General features: G+C 32.6%; 1 protein-coding gene across 1 annotated transcript in view; it reads left to right on the forward strand.

The window, feature by feature from the left end:
- Positions 1-376: 376 nt before the first annotated feature.
- LOC129217161 (26S proteasome non-ATPase regulatory subunit 13-like) overlaps positions 377-17,891 on the forward strand; it is a 35,408-nt gene continuing 17,893 nt past the window's right edge. Inside the window, exons 1-4 of the mRNA XM_054851423.1 lie at positions 377-577; positions 8,409-8,487; positions 10,465-10,499; positions 10,703-10,758. Of these exons, the coding sequence (XP_054707398.1) occupies positions 480-577; positions 8,409-8,487; positions 10,465-10,499; positions 10,703-10,758 (268 nt within the window). The 5' untranslated portion in view covers positions 377-479. The remainder of the gene's footprint in view (positions 578-8,408; positions 8,488-10,464; positions 10,500-10,702; positions 10,759-17,891) is intronic.

Raw genomic sequence — 17,891 nt, forward strand, 5'->3', positions numbered from 1 at the left:
ATCACAAACAATTACTTTGCGGCCTTCGCTGTCCATTTTCAGCAGATAATATATAAATATTTAAGTCTTTAATAAGTATTTAATTTCTACATTACACATTACCGCATCGGGAGGAAGGGTGTTGTTGGTGGTTATCAATAGCTGATGCCATTCTCTAAAAACTAAAAATCAAATTATGAATAATTTTATTAATTTCTAAAGAAAGGGCTTATTACCAAATATTTTAGAATAAATAACACTCTCATAATTTACTGATTAAGTGACTCTAACATGATGGTTGTCATCATTTACAGGAAAGTAATATTTTGGATATAAGCGATCAACTTTTAACTTTTCAAATTTCGAATGGCTACGCTTTACCCATGAGCGAGTGAAAGTGAAAAATTTACACTGTCACTGTTGTCGGCTAAAGTGAGATTGTAAATACCAGCGACTTTGAAATTTTAAATAAGAAATATTTGCCTTATTACGAAATAATAATGAGGGATGTCAACATTTATTTGTCTGCTCAACAATCTAAAAGTTCTCCTGAGAGAGCTGAGGAATGGGCACAGCTGGAAGAATATTATAATAAAAAGTACGTCTAGCATTTAAAAGAAACCTATAATTTTATTTAGATTTTAGATGATTTTTACAAACTTGTTGTGTGAAATGTTTAAGTGTGAATGTTGTGTTCTATTGTGTTTTTAGAAAAATGGAAAAGAAAGGGGCAGACACTAAAGTACATATTTCAGTCATTAATTTTCTCTCCTTTTCATGTTCTATTTTGCTTTGTATAACCTTTTATGGCTAAAAATATAAAGTGTAATAATCACTAGATATAGTTAATCTATTTAAAAAATACATTTAATAATTTTAAGCTTTAAAAAATACATTAATATTTCTAAGACACAAAAATCTGAACAAATATGGTAATTTTTAGGATCTTTGATTAATTGCCAAGATTTGAAATCAAATTCTCAATTAACCTTCATGATTTAATTAAATTTATGTAGTAGAGGAGACAAAAAATGTCAACACTGAGTATTTGACAAGTATGTACAATCATTTAAAGTCTGAATTAAAGCCCTTTAAAAGAACTTGTTTTTTTTTTCTAATTCAAAATGTTTCAGAGTAGTAATAACATCCATAGAAATGTGTTTAATGAAAACCTTTATGGAGGCTATCACTCTCCCAGAAAGTGAATGGCTGCATACGATGGGTCAAGAGTAGAAGACCATATAAATGCTGATCCAGGCATGTACAGTGAACTTTTCTGTTTATATTCCTGTTGGTAAATATGTCTCTGCAATCAATGGAGAGGTGAAAGCTATACCTATTGCTCAAGATCGATTGAAATACTGTGATTGCAAATTTAAAGGATGTGTCATCCTAATGGATTCCCTAGCGGCTATTGAGGGGATAGCATGGACAAAGAGCTGCAAGTCACATGAAGTTTCTGAAGGTCGCAGTTTCATTGACGATCTGCTGTTGCAAAACATAAAAGTGGTGTTATGCTGTTATTCAAATATCAAATGATCCAGTCTCATTTAATGCAATAAAATTATTTATTAGGAAGAAATCAAGAGATGTTTTTGGCATGACTTAAAATATTGAAGCAACCACAAGGTTTGTTTTATAAAACCGCAATTTTGTTCCAATAACACCAAGAGCAGAGTAAGTGGCCATACTTCGACTTTTAACTGGCCATGACTGTTTATCAAAGTATCTTCACTGTTTGAAGATTGTTCAGAGTCCAAATCGTCCGCTTTCTAACTCAAATCAAGAAATGGACATACGCCACCTCCACACTTGTACTAAATGTTCTGGACGAAGCCTATGCATCCGTTATTGGGAGACAAGAGGATGTATAGGAGCTAATTGTTTTGGTGTAGTCCTTGTTTTGCATATTGGTTTTGTATTTTCTATTTTGTTCTTTGTCTTTTCTTCCTACTGCCAGCCATTAGAAAAAAAAAATGATTTGATTGATTAACCCTTAACAGGGAAGTTGCGGTCTCACAGACCGCTCAAAAGTTCATCCGATCACCCCTATTTCATTTTCAGTCCGATTGAATGGTTTTTCCCAATAGCTTTTTGTTTTCTGACCTTGAACACCCTCCTTGCTTATCAGTATCTTTAGGCAAAAAGTGCATCTGGTTTAAATTTCATTGCATTCCTTAGAAGCGATCTGTGAGACCGCACCTCCGCTTCAATTTTATTATTTTCGGCAGCACTGGACATTAGGTTCTTAACGTTAGAGCCGCGGATATAGGTTCATTTATACTATCCGGGTTATGCGGAAGAGATGAAAAATATTCTAGATAAGGTTGAGAGTTGTTTGAAATGTTCTTGAACGTTACGCAATGATGTATTAGGGACAATGAAAGCTGAATTATTCCTTGAAATACTAATAGTTAAAGGGCTGTCAAAATTTTTCCGTAACTTTATATAATCAATTTTCTGGTACTAAAATGTTCTGTATATATATTAAACAGCTAAAATGAAATCATTAATGAGTAATGGATTCGTTTTTACTACAAGTAGTTAGTTATTTAATGCAGCATATGATTTTCTCGAAAAATCTTAAGACTTGTGAAATTTCCTCGCAAAAGGTATATTTCGATTTAAAGTTCAAAAATATTTTTCCCGGTGCTAATAAAAGTTTAAAGAATATCTGAGGGAAATTACAGGAATGTATCTTAATTACAAGATTTTTAAGAATTTTTTAAATAGACCAATCTCTGAGACCTTACGTCCCCTGTACTCTACTTTTTCACCTCCCCTGTTACGGGTTAAAATCATGGTAACATGTTATGAAAAAAGACTAGCATTAATAATTGCTTATAAAACTACAAGCATGCTGCTATCTGTAAATGCAGAACCTCCAATGTTCCTTCATGTTAATTTACTATTATTTAACTTAGAGTACAATGATTGATATAATTAGTTGGTTTTTCAACAATAATTTGATATTTCATAGGGTAAAACTTCGGAAATTAAAATACTTCAAAATGTTTTGCTAAAGTGTTCCCTTTATGTATTATCAATCACATTTTTAAATATTTGTGACAGGATATCTTTTTTCAGCTAAATATTTAAAAAAATAAATATTTTATAAATAAAAATAATTTATTTTAAAAAAAATCACTTGGAACAAATCTGATATACCCCCCTCTTGGCGACTTTTTCCTGTTGGCGCCAAAAAAGCGTCGCCAAGAAAACTATGTATGACGTCATATGTCATACATCGTTCTTAGCGATGCTTTTTTAGCGCCAACAGGAATTTTCAAATTATGTCATTAATTATTTAATGAAATTAATGCATTAATTTTTTTCCGTTGTTTCTCCGGGACACGAGCCCTCGGTCTCATAGTACTTTCGTAATGAGACCTCGGCTCGCCGGCCCTGCCTCGGTCTCATTACGAAAGTACTATGAGACCTCGGGCTCGCCAGGACCTCGCTGCCGCTCGGTCCGTTATCCCTCCGACTTTTAATATACATCACAGTCGGATATAAGTCACATATCTCCTCCGTTCAGTATACAATAAAGTCACAGATTTTATGTGAAATTAACACCATTTTTGTGCTACAAAAATGCCAACCAGACCAAAATACAAACTACCAGAAACACACTAAAAACACAATAATTCAAAATATGTTCACTTACCTTTTTTACTTTTCTTTTACTTCCTCACGTGAGGCAGTGCACATATGTTCCGCTCTTAGGGAAATTATCCCATTTTTTATTATCATTACTTTACAAAAATATTTAAATTATGTTTGTTTTGACAAAAAAAATTCCAAAAAAAACAACCTTATTTTACTTGTATTTTGTACTCCACCCAATTAATTTCGCGAATTATTTCCAAAAACTTTACAAACATATCCTCATTTTTGTATTCACAATTTTTTTTGTATAAATAATAAGCTAAATAAAATTTAAAATCCCCTAATCTATTATATGTTGGTAGAGTACTTTTAACGTGTCTCCATGTGGATTCAATTGTGTTAGTGTGACATTTAGTTTCTGGATCTACAAAATTAAGTTTATGGTTGACTGTTAAATGCTCATACCCCTCCTCCCCCAATGTATCATATGCCCTCCAACAATCGGAGTGCACCGTCGTGCCTGGTAGTATCCACTGCTTAATTGCCAAAAATGGAGTTTCCCTACCCCTATCCCCAACAGCAACCAAAAAAGTTTTCCCCGAACCCCGTTCAACCCCCCCAAAAACCCATTGTCCCTCAACTGCATGTCCCCGATTATATTTTCTTTTCCCAAATTTAGATTCATCAACTTCAAAAACTTTCCCAACCCCCCCTATTTGTTAGGATTTTAATTCAATGTAATTTAATATTTCTTCATTAATATAATTTCGCCAATCGGCTAAAGTTTGTGATGAAAAAAAATATTGACTTTCAATATCAGCAGTTTTGGTCCCAATTAAAATCTCATATGTTATCAAAAAAATCTCCTCTATTTTCAACTTGCTAGAACTAAACCATGACCCACTCCTGATCGTTGCTTCTTTTCCACAAACAACACCCCCAATAACCTTTCTACAAAAAAAAATTAACCCATCTGAACATTTTTTAGTTTTTTAAATTTTCATAACAGAATTACATCTAGAACATAACATTTCATTCTTAAGTAAACCAATTTCCCTTAAGAATTCTAAAAAAACCTCTTTATTTTCAATTAGTTTAAATATAAAAAATCTATTTAGGACTCCGGTACGTCCAAACGTTGGACGACCTGACGAAAAAGAAAAAGAAGATTCATTCAAAAATTTCAATTGATACATTTGGACAACATCACAAACCGAACTCATAATTAAAATAGAAAATTCAACTAAATTAACATTAAAAAACAACAAGAAAAAGAATACTCTAAAATAAAGTTTGAATTGAAACTTTATTTTAGAGTATTCAACTTAAAATCTCCCTAAGAGCGGAACATATGAGCACCTACCTCCTACCACACAGACACGTGCAAAAAGACAGACTTCGAGAAACTACTTTCCAGCGTTCAAGTTGCAAAACCAGGGTTGCCAAGTTATCGCCTTATTGACGATTTTCGTATCGAGCGAAAAATTAAAATCTCGCCAAGAGGGGGGCATATCAGAGGAGAGCCAATCACTTAATTGACTTTATATCTTTATGAACACTTAATTTTCCAAGGATATTCTTTTTTTACCATTTCATACTTAAATGAGTTAGTAATAGTATGGTAATGAAACATGTCATAAGCAGTCTTGCGTAATATAGACGAACGCATGAACAGCGTTCGCAGAAAATTTTTGGCTCTGCAGAAATTTTATTTCAAACTGCTAACATTGAGTTAAAAAAAAAATATATTTTTTTTAAAGGGAATTTTTAAGAAAATCCCAGAGTTTATTTCTGTTAAAGCCTTTCTCCAAAAGCCTTTTAAAGCACATGTGTAAAAAAAATAATGGTTCTGGTAGTTTTCTTCAGTTGGTTAAAAAGAAGCAAACTATATGTTATTGTAAAAAAAAAATTAAATGATTTAAAGCACTTTTTTTTGTTTCTTTCATATTTGAATATAAATTTAATTTTTTATTCAAGGGTGAGTTAGGCAAAATAATTATTTGCAAAAAATTTTCCAGTTAGGATTTGTGTTTGCAGAAAGCTTTTCATTTTATCTAAGTCTGGTCATAAGGTTAAAAAAATTGAAAAGCAACAAAATTAAGGTCACTGAGTGTTTTCTTTTACATCAATATTATACTTTGAATGATAATTCTGTACCTCAGAGCCAGGCTGACATAAGACCAAACAAGAAGTTCTGTCAGCAACTTTTAAACAAAGCAGCTAATACACTTTTTTCCATTAAAAAAATCTTTAATAGCTTTCAAAACGAAAAAATAATAATTAAAATTAATAAGCTCGTTAAAATAAATATATCATATCAAAAAAAAAAACATTTCTTTTTCCCCTGTTGCCAAAAACATTTTTTTTAAATGAATTAATGCACTTACCAAAAAAAAAAAAAAAAAACAATAAAATGTCAACTTAAAGAAATAATTTTATTTGTCAAAAAAAAAAAAAAAAATCGTCTGCGCATATCTTTATGTAGAAACATAAATGACTTCGAGTTTATTCGCCAAAAACTGAGTACCTAAATTGAAACTTTAGCGTAAAAATAAAAGCAAGTCATATCAACAATAATTATTTCTTAGTTAAAACCATAGCTGCGGAGTCCATCTCATTTTGAGATAAAGGAGTCCGAGTCGAATATTTAAGAATCGGAGTCAGTCATTTGTCCTCTGTGTATAAATTTTTGCCAATACTAAGAAGTCGAAGTCGGGGAGTCGGAGTCCGATTAATTGTCGGGTACAGGAGTCGGAGTCAAGTGCCCCTAAATTCTCGGAGTCTAAGTCTGGAGTTTGGCGTCAAGAGTTATTTCCAACAAAATTTGTTTGAAGTAAATCCGCCTTCAAGTACGGAATCTACATTGACTTTCAGTTTCCCCGTAGGCGCTATTGTTAAGGGATTTGAACTGTTCAAAAGTGAACGGAAAATTGTTCAAATCAAAAAGATATTTTATAGACAAGTTTTTCATCAACTTTCTCCTACAAAGTTTGTTTGAAGCAAATTCGCCTCACAGTTCGGAATCGCCTTGAATTTCCCCATAGGCGCTAATGTTAAGTTTTTTTGAACTGTTCAAAATTGAACAAAAAATAGTTCAAATCAAAAAGTGAAATATGGGAATGAGGTGTCCTCGCCGAGATCTTTCGAACAAAAAAAAGTTTTTTCGAATCGGACTATTCATTCAAAAGTTATTAGGGGGGGGGGGACAGACCAACAGACATTTTCCCCCACCTCAATACCCTACTTTCCAATTTTTAATTTTTCGATATTTATTTAATTATTTTATTTATTTTTGACCTTTTTTTGCGATATTTTTAAGATGCATTAAGCCTTCTTTCATGCTTTTTTCTTCTTTTACTGACTTTTACTGGGAAAGTAGGCTAAAAATGCGATTTTTCATTTATTAGTGCAATGTACATAGAAGCCTATTCCGCATGGAGCCATGTGAACCTTAATCCTTTGAAAAAAAATCCTTTTCAATTTTCTACCAGGATTAAAAGAGTGCCTGTCCCATCCTTTGCTTGCTCCAGAAAAATGTTTTTTAATCTCATGTAAAATTACCATAATGTGACTTACGTCTTTCTGGCTCTGTGGCAAAGAATTTTTGGTTCTACACAAGACTTTAAAAAAAATGTGTTTGTTTACCAATTCTAGAATATTTAAATTACCTACACTATATGACCAAAAGTATTGGGACACTTTCAAAAATTCACATTACAAAGGATTTCTCGAGAAATAAAAGACCAATTGCTTTATAACTTTTGTCACACAAAAAGTATGCTTCAGATGTCATTTTCCGATAAAAGTTATATCACTCTCGCTTTTCGGGGACCAGTAACAAATTGAGGAAAACAAAAATGTTTTTTGATCATCATTCATCATAAATAGCTGAGAAAGACCTGTAAATTTCAGAAATTAGTTAGCTTACTATGTACAATTATTTTACTAACTTTCAAGAAATTATCAGATATTCACGAAGATATAAGCATTTCTTTCAAAACTAGGAATTGTATTTGAAGGTTTTTGGCTCATAACACGCAAAGTTGTCCATCAAAGCTTACTAAACTTTCAGAAAGCTTGACAGCATACAAGAGAAGTATACTATTAAAATTTGAAATTAAAATGTTGAAAATTTGATAAGATATGGACATTTAAAGCAAATTTTTTTTCCCTGCGCATGTGCGAAAGATAGCAATTTATAACTTTTATACTCTAAAACCCAACTAAATTCCTCAACTCACAATAAAATTCCAGTTCAATATCTTTAAAATTCAGAAAGTTATCAGCGATCTAAAAAGTCGAATTTCAACAATTCTTGGTTAGGTGACGAATGGTGAGTGGTCATTCGCAACTTTTGCTTGCAATCGTTTACTGTGTTTCATGATAAAAGCAGATTATTTGCGAACGATCCCTTACAGTTTGTCGCTTATCCAAGAATTGTTGAAATTCAGCTCATTAGATCGCTGATAACTTTCTAAATTTTTAAGATATTAAACTGGAATTTTATAATGAGTTGAGGGATCTAGTTGGATTTTAGAGTATAAAAGTTATAAATTGCTATTTTTCGCGCATGAAAATTTGATAAGTTGTGGACATTTAAAGGAATTTTTTTTCCTGTGCATGTACTTTACTATTTCGTTGCCGACTAATAAAGTATATTTGGCAGAACTGAATTTTTGGTTTGTCTGCCAAATATGCAGTGTATACCGAATGCCAACTGAATATTCGGAGCATCTCTAGTTGCAAGTTAAATAGCATATTTTATGTGTTCAACATTAGTAGCTATTTCAAATTATAATTTTTACCACAACTATTTTCAGATTATGGCATCAACTTACTTTAAAACTCCTTGATATTGTAAAGGCTCCTTATTTTCAAGAAGGAACAGCTCTTGTTGATGTAAGTATAGATTGTGCCTTGTCTGCAAAATCATTTAGCCTACTGATAATGTATGTTTCATCCTGTTCTGTAAAAGTAAGGGTTGTTTCGGACCCTTTTGGGGTTGACAAATGTATTCAGAGGTAAAGCTAGATTTTATTTTTAATATTTTTATTTTCAAGTCGTGAAAATAATCCTTGACATTTTTAAAGGATTGAAATTAATTTTAGAGAAGTGGAGTACATGGAAACAGTGGCTAGTACTATAATAGCTAGATTTTAAAGGATATATGAATTGGAAAGCAGAGATGCATGCTATGATTTTTGACATTTAAAAATTTTGTCATTTTTAGAGAAGTGGAGTACATGGAAACAGTGAAGACTATAATAGCTAGATTTTTAAGGATATATGAAATGGAAAGCAGAGATGCATGCTATGATTTTTGACATTTAAAAATTTTGTCATTTTTAGAGAAGTGGAGAACATGGAAACAGTGAAGACTATAATAGTGTTACAAATCCTGTAAATAGTAATTATTGTAGTAACGTAACCTGTAAATAGTTTCCCGTAATGAATATACAACCCCTTTTCATATGGCTAAAGTATACGACCCCCCTATTTCCTTTTTGTTCATTGATAAAATTTGATAACGTTCTACTATTTTCCAGAAGCGTGTGGAATATTTGAGAGATTTCTTTTCGGTGTGTATATAAACCGTTATGCTGGATAAAGAGGGGAGTTTTTCGATTGAGATTTCGAACTGAGAGCGTATTTGCTCTGTTTATTGCGAGGCATTTCGCTGTGTTGTTTTCGTATTTGGAAGTAAATACGTGTGTAAACGTTGAGTTTACGGTGTTGTGTGATAATTGCTTAATTGCTGATGAATAATTTAGCAGTTGTTAATGATTTCTCCTGTACATAGTGTAAATAAAGCTCCTGTGTTTTTATCAAGAACTGTGTCTTCATTTCAAGAAAGTGGAAGTCGCACCGAATCCGTTACAATAGCTAGATTTTTAAGGATATATGAAATGGAAAGCAGAGATGCATGCTATGATTTTTGACATTTAAAAATTTTGTCATTTTTAGAGAAGTGGAGTACATGGAAACAGTGAAGACTATAATAGCTAGATTTTTAAGGATATATGAAATGGAAAGCAGAGATGCATGCTATGATTTTTGACATTTACAAATTTTGTCATTTTTGTGTATAAAAAGTAACATTCAAATGTAATGTTTTAAAAATTCCAATTGCTCCCCACTGTTTTATTTTTGTTTGAAATTTAAAGCTTGATATTAGGCATGATTAAAAATTTGAGGCAGATTTTCAATGTGTAAAATACATTTATGGAGGTGTTTTTTCTCTGAATACACCTTATTTGAAATCTAAAGTTCTGAAAACGTCCTTAATAAAATTAATGATTGAGAAAACTATGTTACAAGTTTAAGTTAATTAGCATGCAAACATATCCTTTTATAAAAATTGAAACTAGAAACAAGGTTTTTTTTTCCGAAAATCTATCACTGAAATAGAATTTTCCTCACTAAACTCTCGAAAGTAAAATAAGGCTTTTTTTAAAAATAACTGTTTTTAGCATAAAAAAAATCTTTAAGTTCCTTAAATAATTTCTGTTAGTTATTATTATTCTTTATAAAGAGCTTTTATTTTTACTAAACTTTCAACTTTTGATTTATTTATGAAAATTAATTTTTCATGATTTTTTATATTTTTGTAAAGTTATCTGCATTTTCATCAAAAAGGGGGAAGGGGGATAAACATTAATTAAAATTTCTGGGAATGTGTTTCAAATTAGTCTAGAGGGTAAGAGTAAATGTAACAAGTGTAAAATATGCTTGAAGTTCTCAAAGTGCAGTTTGATATTATGCACATAATTATCTGTAGATGAATTTATCATATTAAGGGCAAAGTATTGAATTTTATTATTCCTTAAATTCAATAAGAAAAGTTTTTATATTTATATTTTATTTTTATTTTTTTAGTTGTATGACAATTTCCTCTCAGACTTTGAGAATAAGTAAGTATATTTCCCCTTTGAATTGACTTTATATATTTTGCTTGATTAATTTCAGTTTATAATGAATGGTTTGAAAACGCTATTTATGGCGGCTTTAAAATTTGTTAATTGGTTTGCATGATCTCTTTATTATGTGACACTTTGCTTTCAACTACCAGCACATGAGATATCTCAATTATATGTTTTATTCTTATTTTATATAGGATCAGCCCTTTGTCCCTAGTTGAAATCTTAAAATTTGTTGTTAAGCAGATAGCCGGTAAGTAGTTGAAGACAGATTCTATTTATTTTCATCATGGGTGCAAGACAAAAAAAAAAAAAAAAAAAAAAAAAAAGAAGAAGAAAATTTGGGTGTTGAAAATATGTTTTAATTATTGTACTATTTCATAACGACGAATTTACATCAAAATTATCTCGATTTTATGGTTTTGTTTGCTGCATGCTTTTGGAACAGTGACTTTTAGACTCGTGCCGTTTAACTTTTTTAGGTAGCTCTGTTTCTGTTACTGCATTGCAGACTGGAGTTGCTCGCTATTCTCACAGATTTTTTCGAATTAATCTCCTTTTGTCTCTATTTAAAAAATTAGTTTTTTCTCTCACTATTTTCGATTATCCTTTCGCATTTTCTAATTCATTTGCACTCTTTTTTATCTGCAACAAAAATCATGTGTGCTCTTAAGGCCTTAAGTTGAATCTGAATCAAGGGTTAAGACTTGAGAGTGATTGCTGTTGGAATGGAATGTTTACGCGACCTGAACAAATTTGCGTCCACATACAGGGAAAAAAGGGAACTGTCAGGGATTTTGAAGATTCAATAAAAAAAGGAATTCTGAAAAGAATCGGAAAACCTCAAGCTGGTTTGAAACACCGGTGGGCAAATGTTCCAGCATTTTTGACATGCTATTGTTAAATATGTACCAAAACTTGATAAATCACTGAATGTGTTTTTCAATGTAATCCTCGCTAGAATGGAAGGAAAGAGAAAAATAACGGCAGTATGAGCTTGCGGAAAAAAACCCTGCTACTTTTGCAAAGGGTGGGAGTCTGCAAACTTATCAGCTTCTTGAAACGTTAATATCTTTGATAATCTAAGAGCAAATGGGAGGGTGACCCGAGGACTCCAGAATAAAAAATCGAAAAACGCAATTGCAGTCCATTTTTGAAGTTAGGGGTGTTTTGGGATTTCTCCTCTGCAAACTCTTGGAAATTTAAGTCAGATATGATTAGGTTGTCTTTAGGGGTGTAAAAGAAGGGGGGGGGGTATGGGCGCCCACATAGGGGGCAAATGGGGGCTGAGCCTTCCCCCCCACCAAAAATGAGAACTTTCTTGCTTTTAGTGCTTTTTTCTTTGTAAAAATGTAAAAAATATTCTTTTCCAGCTATTAATGAATAAGATAATAAAAATGTCATATCGGTTTCCATGGAGAAAATGTCTGAGCCCCCCTTAAAATTTTGCATATGGGTGCCCATGGGGGGAGGCTTTGTAAAAAATTGGAAACTAGAGTCTTAAAACCACTAATTTCGGCTATCTTTTGTGAATTTATGAGGGAGGATTTTGGGTACTCTAACCCAAAAGATGTTTATAACTGAAGTCTTAAAACATTTAGGCTGTCTTTGATAATGTGAGAAAGGGGGGGGGGTCTCTCTTTAGGCGAAATTTCAAAACTGAGTCTTAAAAGCACACTTTTAGACTATTTTTAGTGGACATAGGAATTGGGGTTTGAGTATTCCCTCTCAACCCCTCTCCCCCCAAATTTTTTTAAAGCTGTAGTATTCAGAACTCTTTTAGGTAATCTTTAGGGGACCTAAGAAAAGGGAATTTAAAGTGTTTGTTTGTATAAATTTTAGAAATTAAATTTTCAAAATTTTAAAGCTGTCTTTTAGTGATGAAAAGGGGATAGGGGTGGGATCAGTTTCAGTTACTTTAAAAATTTTATGAACCTGGAGTCGCAGAACCACAAATTTAAGTCAAATTTAGTTGTTGTCGTGTGCCAGCTAGGCTGCCAATTTGGGGTGTGGTGCTTCACTTTTCCAACTGCTCCGTAATTTGGTGTGAAGTACGACTTCTGCAGTACACACATGCCATAAGGACCTGTTTATAGGGTAGGCAACCATTCACAGCATAACAACACATTCACACAAGGAAAGGACAAGGACAGGAGAGAGAAAGTACATCCATGCCCGAACCGGGAGTCTTACCCTCTTAATTTGTTCCTTTTGATGAAAAACCACTAAATATGAAGTTTGAATGAAAAATTTTGATATTTAGAGGTAGCTCAATGAACTTGAAGTTTGTTACATAGAGAAAATTTCGACAAAAAGTGATAGTTACACATTTAATTTATATAGCACTTGTAAATCAATTGAGACATGAAAGAAGGTGGTTTCTGGGTTATAAAATGCACCTGGCATTGTTCTGGAAACAAGTTATTGTTTTGAAACAGTCCCAGATCAAGTCACTTTCCTGCTGTCGGTATATTCTGCGGTGTTTCTCGATGACTTGCAGCATAAACAGCAACTGCGTTTCATCATATGTTATATCAGTCCACTGAACTCCTGAATGAGTGCCACTCCACGTTCAGCATGATCATTCACTACATTTAAAGCTTGAATAATTTTTTTGGCTTCCTTGTAGTCATCTCTTGTTTCCCACGATGCTGGATCAACAGAAAAATAATCAACGGGCAGGTTTAATGCCTGGAACAGTGACATAGACTTTGCTGTTACAAAATCATCCAAATTTTTGTTCTCAAATGTTTGAAGATCAATCTTCCTCTGTTTAGAATTTTCTTTAGCTGGTTTTATCATAGCACTGACCATTTTTATCTTGGTAGATGCACTGACACAGTGGCGTAGCTAGACCCGACTTTCGGGGGGGGGGGTTACTTCTTATATCTATATATATAAAAATGGACTTTGGTAAATTTGTTCCCTAAGATCTCAGAAACTACCCGGCAGATTTGGCTGAAACTTTCACCGTTTGTTCTTTTTGGCACTGGGGAGGTTTGTAGACCAGTTCGAAAAAAATCCGATTGTTAGTTCCTTTTTTATTCTAATATGTCCAAATTTTCGCATAAATGCCCCAATATGACGGTGAAAAAATACGTGCACATATTAAAATTATGTGTCCCTCGAAAGCGCTTATTTTTCTGCTGAAGATGGTATCTGTTAGAAGGTTCTAAGTTGTATGAAAAACGAGATATGAGCTTTTTTTGTTCCATGTTCGAAGGCTCTCCTCAATCCAATTCATTATTTAGTGTATCATCTCAACTCTCAGTTGATAGCTAGAATTGTTGTACTCTTCAATATTTTTGCGTTTCGTGTGACTGTTCGAGGCTTTTCTCAAGTCGAATCTTAAAGTAACTTTTTTTCACAAGATTGGCTGATAATAAATGAATTTGGCTGATTATTTTCCATTTAAGTGGAACTTTAATGAAATTATTGTTATATTTTTATTATTTGTGCGATCAGACTCATGATCCAATCTACCAGTAGAAATCTCGCCAAACTCTTTGCAAAGATTTCAGTAGCTTATGCGAATACATTTGTGCAATTTTTTCAACTGTCGCTGTTTTTGAAGCCAATGTTTCTCAGCTTTCACCATGTAAACAAAATATAGCCATTAAAAGAATCTTTAAAACTTTTTCCAAGATGTAAAATAATCCACCATCAACTAAATTAGGCAAATCCATTAAAGAGCACAAAAACTTCCATAAATTTTTCTTTTTGCACATTTTCAAACAATCGCCAAATTTTACAACTCATTTTGGAAACATTTTGGATGAAAATGTTTAGCTCCATGTTATGGTGACTAGAAGTATCTCAGGATTTGGCGACAATATCTTTTTGACGATAGTAACAGACCGTTTTACAATTTTTGTTAGCCGGCCGAAGACATGGACTTTAACTGTATTAATGAAGATTTTTACTATTAATTTTAATGTAATGGAGATTTTTAGATGAGCCGTTATCGTTATTTCAGAATGGTTGATGCTGATGTTGATTTTGAGGGACTAACGTCGATATTCTAAGATGACGTTTCGAGAATTCATTAAAAAGGGAATTTTTTTGAAGCTATTGTGCCAATTCTGCTGGGGTTAAAAAAGGGTGTCTTCCCAGTTTAGCCGACATTTCGGTCCCCTCCCCCCGTTTTCTGATTTAATCATACCTTTTGATATATTAAAATATTAAAGGCGGGAGGAAGTTTGAAGTGTCGGCAAAACTGGGGATTAACCAAAATCAAAAACAGAATGTTGATGTTATTTTGAAAATTTTTCTTATTCCGAAGGGAGGAAGGGGGATGACTACTTTCCTTATTCAGATAGATATTTTTAGAGGGACTGTTGACGATATTTTAAAACTAAAACCCTCATTCTAACTCAAATCTGAACGTTTTTTCCACTTCATAAGTATCCAGGTTTTGAACGTTTTATGTGTTTAAAAAGTATAGTAGCTTAGTCTATATATATCTAAATGGATCTTGGTAAATTTGTTCCCTAAGATCTCAGAAACTACCCGGCAGATTTAGCTGAAACTTTCACCGTTTGTTCTTTTTGGTACTGGGGAGGTTTGTAGACCAGTTCGAAAAAAAATCCGATTGATAGTTCCTTTTTTATTCTAATTTGTCCAAATTTTCACATAAATGCCCCAATATGACGGTGAAAAAATAAGTGCACATATTAAAATTATGTGTCCATCGAAAGCGCTTATTTTTCTGCTGAAGATGGCATCTGTTAGAAAGTTCTAAGTTGTATGAAAAACGAGTTATGAGCTTTTTTTGTTCCATGTTCGAAGGCTTTCTTCAACCCAATTCATTATTTAGTGTATCATCTCAACTCCCAGTTCATAGTTAGAATTGTTGAATGTTTTTGTGTTTCGTCTGTCTGTTTGAAGCTTTTCTCAAGTCAAACCTTAACACTAGAAAGACGGAAGCGGTCATTTTGACCGCAAACGATCTTCAAATGCTCATATTTGCTGCGTTTAATTTTCAAACTCTTTTTCCTTCATTGACTTTTCCTAACTATTTATTAAGATTTTACAACAGTAATTTTTTTCCTTTTAGGATTATTATTATAGTCGCTATAAATGTTTATACCTAGAAAGACTGACTGCGGAACCTTTCTTTATGCATCCGTTTTCTTCTTTTTTCGCTTATCAGTTGTGTGTGCTATGGACTATTGTTAGTTGTCAGGGTGAGTAATGTTCTTTTGAGCTTGAGTAGTACCTGTTGGTCAGGTTTAATTCTTTGAACTGTTAGGAAAATGCGAAACACCTGCTGGTTGCATGGTTTCAGTTTTCTGCTATCTGCATAGGGGGCAAAGTTGGGAAAGGTAAATTTGAAAAGCATGTGACTGGACATGTGAAATTACTTTGGGTCTAAAAGGAAGTAAATATAAAGAGGTATATTCCAAAAATGTTTGCTGGAATTCTTTTGTGCACCAAAACATGTGCTTTGCTTGAAGCATTGACGTTTATTTTCTTCGGTGATAATGAAGTGGTCAGTCACATAATTATCTTCATGATGTCGAGATGAACCGTTGACAACCAAAACTTATAGGAACATTAACTCCTGAAACTGTTGCAGATTTATGTCTAAAACAGATTATGGTTTGAATGAACAGTCTGACTTATCTGAAGAGAAATATATTTCTAGCGATGAGAATAGTTTGCTTTCATGAGATTATTGCGAATATTTTTCGGAGCCTAGATTTGCAGAAAAGGATTGTTCTTCTGAGTTAGAATGAGAAGAAACCTAGCTAATAAAAACTGATGCTCAAAATTTAAAAAGTAGTGAAAGAAAGAGTGAAAAGGGTCTTACGCCGAAAAAAAGGAGAAAATTTCAAAAACAGAACTCCTATTTCTTCAATTTCCGCCAAGTCATCCCCACTGATCAATTTTGCTGCATATAAATAAGTAAGTACCTCAGGAAAAAGATTAAAATAGTGTGAAATTAAATTATGCGGAACTAAAACTACGAGCATTTGTTCTAACTTCCAAACAAAAAACTGTTAATGACTAATATACAGGTGACGTGATAACATAAGTATTTCGAAATACTGTAAAAGATAGTAATGTACGGTATCTTGCGATATTAAGATATTTTTTAAATCAAACACATGCATGGTTGATTATAGTACTTGTTAGTTATTACATGCTAAGAAAATTTCCTCTTTTTTGTACAAATTTCCTCTTTCTCAATGCCAATTGTGTAAAGCATGTGTATTTCACTTGATCGAACGTAAAATAAAAAAAAGCTATCTGAGACTTATTTGCAGACTATATTAGGATTAAATTGTTAAATTAAACTTTGATATTATGAAACAAATCTTTTCTATGGCTGAAAATCCCAAAAGGAGGAAATTTCTATTATTTTAAGTATGGCGGTCAAAGTGACCGCTGCTCGTCTTTCTAGGTATACGCAAAACGCCGTCTTTCTAGTGTTAAAGTAACGTTTCCCCCCCCCCCTCAAGATTGGCTAATAATAACTAGATTTGGTTGATTATTTTCCATTTAAACGGAACTTTAGGGTAATTAATGGGTTTTTATTATTATTATTTGTGCTGATTGGATTTTTTAATCATTATCCAATCTAACAGCAGAAACCTCGCCAAAATTTATGCAGAAAGATTTCAGTAGCGGATGCATTTGGCAGTTTTTTCAACTGTCGCGGTTTTTGAAGTCAAAGACTACGTAATAATGTTTGTCAGCTTTCACCATGTAAACAAAATATCGTCAATCAAAGAATCTTTAAAAACTTTTTTTACGGTAAAATAATCTAGCAACTAAATTAGGCAAATCCATAAACAGCGCACAAAAACTTAATGTGACTTTGTGCACAAATTCAAACCATCGCCAAATTTTACTACTTATTTTGGAAACATTTCGGTTGAAATTGTTTAGCGCCATTTTATGGTGACCAAAAGTATCTTAGCATATGGCGACAATATCTCTTTAACAAAAATTAGTAACATGCCGTTTTACAAAGTAAGGAGGAAGAGCATTATCCAAAACGATTCCCGCAAATTCGGTAACATTTTAAATCGCACCAAGAACCCACAATAATTGAAAATTTCCAAAATAACTAAAGCAAGTTTAAGGGGATCACGGGCGCGCGGCTACATTTTTTTTAAACATTTCGTTCTTCAATTGACATACAGAGAAGGTAAGACTCCATGTATAAAAAAAAAGTATTAACTGATAAATCTTTTTAAACATGTGAAGTTTAATTTCATATTTCGGAAATTCTTCAAATTTGTATACGCTTAAATTTCGTGCTTTCGTTTCTAAATGAATACTATTTTGCTCTTTTTACTTAATGCTACTTTAGTTTTATGGGTAAGGAAGAAGCTAGATTTTAAATCATGTCAAAAAGGTGTGTTTTAAGTTCTTTCA

The sequence above is a fragment of the Uloborus diversus genome, chromosome 2 (assembly GCF_026930045.1).
Source record: "Uloborus diversus isolate 005 chromosome 2, Udiv.v.3.1, whole genome shotgun sequence".
Lineage (NCBI taxonomy): Eukaryota > Metazoa > Arthropoda > Arachnida > Araneae > Uloboridae > Uloborus > Uloborus diversus.